The sequence below is a fragment of the Colletotrichum godetiae genome (assembly GCF_030913485.1).
Source record: "Colletotrichum godetiae strain CBS 193.32 chromosome Unknown BDP55scaffold_30, whole genome shotgun sequence".
NCBI lineage: Eukaryota > Fungi > Ascomycota > Sordariomycetes > Glomerellales > Glomerellaceae > Colletotrichum > Colletotrichum godetiae.
This window is the reverse complement of record NW_026851278.1, coordinates 333,598-339,438: the sequence shown is the minus strand read 5'-3', so window position 1 is coordinate 339,438 and position 5,841 is coordinate 333,598. Positions and strand designations below refer to the sequence as shown.

General features: G+C 50.4%; 2 protein-coding genes across 2 annotated transcripts; both read left to right on the top strand.

The window, feature by feature from the left end:
- The first annotated feature begins 626 nt into the window (after positions 1–626).
- Positions 627–1,986, top strand: BDP55DRAFT_669754 (uncharacterized protein). Its single transcript, XM_060575322.1, has one exon. It carries the CDS (start codon positions 832–834, stop codon positions 1,795–1,797), a length of 966 nt encoding a protein of 321 aa, XP_060427633.1. The 5' UTR covers positions 627–831; the 3' UTR covers positions 1,798–1,986.
- Positions 1,987–4,032: 2,046 nt separating this feature from the next.
- Positions 4,033–5,748, top strand: BDP55DRAFT_613899 (FAD binding domain-containing protein; the record flags this gene model as incomplete). The annotated part of the gene is made up of 2 exons (XM_060571233.1): positions 4,033–4,263; positions 4,321–5,748. Exons 1-2 carry the CDS (start codon positions 4,174–4,176, stop codon positions 5,746–5,748), a joined length of 1,518 nt encoding a protein of 505 aa, XP_060427632.1. The 5' UTR covers positions 4,033–4,173.
- Positions 5,749–5,841: the final 93 nt, after the last annotated feature.

Here is a 5,841-nt window from a genome sequence, read left to right as displayed (position 1 = left end):
TCTGACGGGACTGCTGCTCACTGCATGATTAGAGATCTCCGGTGGGTGGACCACGTTGTAAATCTGAGCCTCTACTAAGCCATCCCTGCTGATAGGAGCCAGGGGCTTGGAGTTGCTGATAAGGTTTCCAACATCTCAAGTAGAGGACCGGTAGTGGGAAAATAGACGGCATGACATTCAAAAGAAAATCCTCAAGCGTGGGATGCCGTACTTTGATCTAGATAAACAATAAGCTTGATATTTGGGTATATGCGAACAACTGGAGCACTAGAAGCCATAGATCGTGGTGGAAAATTGAAGAGCCCCTCGGCTATTCTTGCTGAGAGTCCGCGAGTGGGCTGATCTCCCGGACTGTTCCCATCGTTGCATCGGACGAAAAAGCGGATAACTATGGAATAGCACAGGCGCTAGTGATCTTGAATGTGGTCCATGTCCAATCAACATTTGGAGACTAATCCATCGCAGGCATCGTGCGGCTCTGCCAAGTTAATTCACTTTGGACAAAACGGGATGCCCCACGAACGTGGTTCCCTTTTCGGCTGCATGCCGCTGCCAAAGGCGATGGCGTGAAACTTGGTCGGAAATTTAGAAGGGGCTTGATTACGTCGGGTATCCCTTTCTGGACGACGAGGCACAGCAATGGGCCATGGACCAGTCTTGAGAGCTGAGAATACTTAAAAGAAGTTGAAAGGGCTTTCGTCTTATGATGGTTTCCTCTTTGGTCATTCTCTTACTCTCCAACGTTTGGTTCCTTGTCGCATTCCCTCCTTACTTCCCTACCTTTTACTCACTTTTTTTTTTTTTAAACTTCGTTCGTTTTACAGACACAGGATGTCTTCCCTTCTTTTCGCTACCGGCCTCCTCGCTGGCTTGGCCCAGGCCTACACCCAGGTCAACGTTGCCTCCCCCTTCATGACCAAGAACATTGATCCCATTGTCTACCCCGGCCAGTACGACAAGTCTCACTTGCACTCTTTCTTCGGCTCCGACGCCGTCACTATCAACACCAAGACCAGTGCCGAGCTCCAGAAGGGCTGCACGAACGCCGAGAACCCCAACGACTTGTCCGTCTACTGGATCCCTACGCCGCTCTACACTACCGACGGCGGCAAGACCTACGAGCCCATGCCTCTCTCGCGCTTCAGCGCCTACTACAATCTCGGCGAGACTGAGGCTGAGGTCGCCATCCCCCAGAACCTTCAGATGGTTGCCGGCAAGGCCACCGCTACCACCGAGGCCGACATGCCCGCTGACGCCCTTTCCTCCTGGGCTTGCGAGAACGGCGGCGGTGGTAGCACTGACGCCAACGGTTTCCCCTCCTCCACCTGCGGCACCCATCTCCAGCAGCTTCTCTACTTCCCTCAGTGCGTCAACACCGAGACCCTCGAGACCGCCTACAAGACCAAGCGCGGAGGCAGCTGCCCCTCCGGTATGAAGTCCATGCCCCAGCTTCGTTTCTCCATCCGCTACGACCTCCGCAAGGTTCTGCCCAACGGCTGGAGCGGCACCGCGCCCTTCAAGCTTGCCTGCGGCCCTGCCTGGTGCTCCCACGGCGACTTCATCAACGGCTGGACTGAGGAGGCTGCCACCAACATGCTCGCCACCACCAAGGAGAAGCAAAAGTTCTCTTCCGTCGACGGCGCCCTTGGCACCTACAACTCCGGACCTACCTGCACCGCCGCCGATGCCGACCCCTCCCACGGTACCAGCGACTACGCCGAGAGCGTTGCCGCCATGAGCAAGCGTGACATTGAGTCCTGGGGTTGGTCCACCAAGTCGCGCTTCGTTCGCGCATAAATCAAGAGCACAGCAATTGTGGACTGGAGTTGAGCAGCGGCGTTGTTGTACATAGACCACCACGTGTCGAACACTTCTTTGTATCATACTACCTACTTTAGAGGAACGAACATACTTGGCTCAATGAGCCAGCTGGAGAGCGCAGTAGAGGCTTGATCGCACTACTTGCACCGGTATACAAATAACCCCAATTTCGATCATTACGTTGCCTATGATATTTGTGACACGGTTGCAGGATTAAGATTTTCTCAAAGTCTATTGGAAACGACCAGGTGAATGTCAATTGCTAGCGTCGGCAATTATCAACACTCCGAGCGACGAAGCCGCAGAATGGCCATGACGCAAAGTGCTAAAGTTGCGACTTGGTTGAAAATCCAGATCAGAAGCCACTGACCCGTAAAAAGGTTTTCTGTTGGGACCTCCTCTCCTAATAAGACGCGTGCTATGATCAGCGTCTCCAATAAGATCTTCTATGCTTAAGTTTGAGGTAAAGCAAGCGGCATCCCATCAATGTCGCACAGCGGGGACCCGCTGTCGTCTGATTTAAACGACCTGACAGACCGCGGGGTCGTTTCAAGACTAAAATTACTGGTGCGTCTAAGCGATGTTCAAGGAGACAATGTGAAGGCCAATGAGAAGAGCGAGAATGCAGGCACTTTCTTTCTTTCTTTATTGAGGATGATTGACTAAGTACACTTGACACTTCGGCTACAGCCACTACGAAACTATATGTTTACATACTCCTTTTCCGACTTGTACACCTTATCTGACGACGTGATGCTAGAAGATGCTTACTACATCCAAACAACTGAGCTACCGCTATCTCTTCAAAGCCCGAGGTCTCTTAACACAGAGGAATTATTCTTATCGTGAAATCTAAAAATGCTTCGCCCAGGCTATCTCATAGAGTCTCATCTCATGATGGAGTGGCCCATTTGGTCATTGTGGCCTAGTTGGATTCGCCGCTGGTTCACCTCTTCGCATTCTAAATTCGTCTCTCTGCAGTCCTCAAGTTGACATGGAATACCCGGTCATGAAAAAAAAAAAAAAAAAAAAAAAGAAACAAAAGACTCACCTCAGGTTCATTCAACGCTTAAACTCCTTCAACGATATTTAAGAATCGTTGGAATTGCACATCAAATACAGAGCAGGATTGAGTTTTGAAGCGCAAGTTGTTATCCATCAATCTTTTGTGGCATGAAGGACTCCTTCGAAGATCGGTGTGTCCAACACAGCGCGCTTGAAGATACCGGAAATTCAAGCGAAAATCGAAGATAAAGGTCGCAATGATCCGATAGATGTAATTATTTTATTCCTCTCATGGTTAATACTTATGTGTTTGTCTTGTCAGCGTGTTCAAACTTTCGTTTGTTGGTTATATGTAGTTAATTTGCTTCCTGCCTTTGATTGCTTAGCAATGAGAGCGCGAACCGTCGACCAAGACCAACCGATATGATACATCGGAGAGCCGGAAAGAAATGAGAACAATCATCGAACTCACGAAGTTGTCCAACGGCACCAACGACCAACACCCATGTTTTCAAAGATTCTTGGCAAAGGTGCTCTCATTTCCAAGTACCTTGTTATCGAAGAAAAGATTCCATGGGAGTCACAAGTACGAAAATACAGTTCGAATAAAATAGTATAGTGCTCAGCTAGCACCTGAATCAATACACGCCTTTTCAGGCTTGCCTGGAAGAAAGATTGCATGTAATGATGACTGTTTCCCTCATTTAAAGCATGTCCTGTTGAATGATGGTTGACGATATGGATCGACGGCGCAGCACGTGTTCTGAATCCACGTAATCAACTGTTGCTCACATCATATAATGACGCACTTATTTGCGCCGGATGAGATCTGTCCGAGATGAATGCTCTAGAGCTTTAGCAGCCAGTTATGATACGATTCTTCATACTTGCTCCTTGGCAAACCCCTGGGAACCGACCATCGACCCCGGCAGAGGCGCATGCCGGAGCTACTCTAACCCGCGCCACGCGAATGTGACCCCGGCCGGAACCATCAGCACCAGCCTTAAGTCGTTAGTCTCATTGACCGCTACCTTGGTCGCAGGTGAGCTGTGTTAAGCTTCAATGCCCACGCCAATCACCGTTAAGTATGCGGAGCCGTTGACGTCCTTTCTTCGCTTGCGTGCTTGGCGGAGGGCTTTGGAATGTTTGTCGACCAAAAGCTTGTTTGCGCATGTAACCTTGAATACAACGACTTTTCTTTCCAATAAAACATAAAGGTAAAGTACTACCCCATGAAAGTGAGAGACTCTCAAGTTTGACTGCGCAGGGATAATACACCGTTTTGGAACGTCTGCACCTATCCGTACACTTATCCCTCCTGGGGGTTGTATTCAGGTATTAGCCAAGATGAGAACTTCATTCGTCAAACTGGCATCCGTGGCTGCACTGCAGCAAAGCGTAATGGCAGAATTACTTACTCTGAGATTTGACGACGCAGTATGCCTCAGTCCCAAATGACCCTGAGTCTCGGATCAACAAGCTGATGCAACTCAGTGCAGCGCTCTCGCCAATAAGCTACCAGGCAAAGTGTCATATCCCAACTCGACGCAGTATGCCATGTCGAACAATTACTGGTCGGCACCACAAGCCGAGATTCATCCAGCTTGCTTCATAACGCCCGAAAGCGCAGAAGAGGTCTCCGACATTATCAAAACCCTCGCTTCTCTCGAGATACAGTTCACAGTCAAGAGCGGTGGCCACACGGCATTCGCAGGAGGCTCGAATATCGAAGACGGTGTCACCATCGACCTCGCACGTCTGAACCAGGTCGCTGTGTCAGATGACCGAAAAACAGTGTCCATCGGTCCTGGAAACCGCTGGTATAATGTGTCACAAGTACTTGATCCACTTGGTCTCGCCGTCGTCGGGGGCAGGGTGAACGAAGTTGGTGTCAGCGGGCTCATACTTGGAGGCGGTATCTCTTTCTTCTCGGGGAAATATGGATGGGCTTGCGACAATGTGCGCAATTTTGAGATCGTTCTGGCATCTGGCAGGATTGTCAACGCGTCGACGTCTGAGAATCCGGACCTATACTGGGCGCTTCGCGGGGGTGGAGGCTCCAATTTCGGCGTCGTGACCCAATTTGACCTCGTCGCCTTTGAGCAGGGAGATGTATGGCTTTACAGCCCCATATATACTCTTTCTTCAAGTGCGGATCTCGTACCGGCCTTTGTGGACCTGGCTGTCGACGGACTACCATCAGATCACGATGCGCACACATTCTTCGTGATTGCGAACTTTCCAGGATATGGCGAGATCATTGCGAACTACATGTATCATGCCATACCTCCAGTGACGGCAGAGGACGTGCCGCCCGTCTTTGCTAACGCGATCGCCGTTCCCGGCGCTGTTTCATCAACGACGCTGGTTGCTAATGTTTCCACTCATACGATCAACCTCTCAGAACCCTACGGGATGCGCAAGTCATGGTCGGGCACCTCGGTTTACCTCAAAGAGGGCTCAGCCCAATTCCTTCAGGACATCATCCTGCTATGGCAGGAGCATGCCCAAGAGCTGATGGCCGCCGCCGGTAAAACTAACACAACATTATCACCTCTGTTCGTGTACCAGCCCATATCGACAAATATCATCGAGGCGATGCAGAAGAACGGCGGCAATGCGCTTGGACTAAGACCTGAAGAAGGCCCGCTCGTTCATATCCAGGTGGTTACGCATTGGGAGACTTCCAAACTGGACAGCCTCGTAGAAAGCAGCGTCGCAGAGCTGATTGAGAAAATTGGTGCTCTTGCAGAAGAGAGAGGTCTTGCGGCAAAGTACATCTACATGAACTACGCGGGTCGGCATCAAGACGTTTACGGGGGATATGGATCTGAGAACCATGAGCGATTGAGAATGGTTTCTGAGGAATACGATCCGGCCAGAATATTTGAAACCCTTTGGAGGGGCTATTTCAAGGCGTAAATATTCGCTGGTTGCTGAAGTCACGGGGCACTGCGCCTCGGTACTCGGTGTTGTGATTCTCTCATACCAATGATCTAGGCGTAAAGTAGCGTT

Excerpts from the sequence above, each read along its gene's own strand:
- BDP55DRAFT_669754 (XM_060575322.1), top strand. The coding sequence starts at position 832 with ATGTCTTCCCTTCTTTTCGCTACCGGCCTCCTCGCTGGCTTGGCCCAG.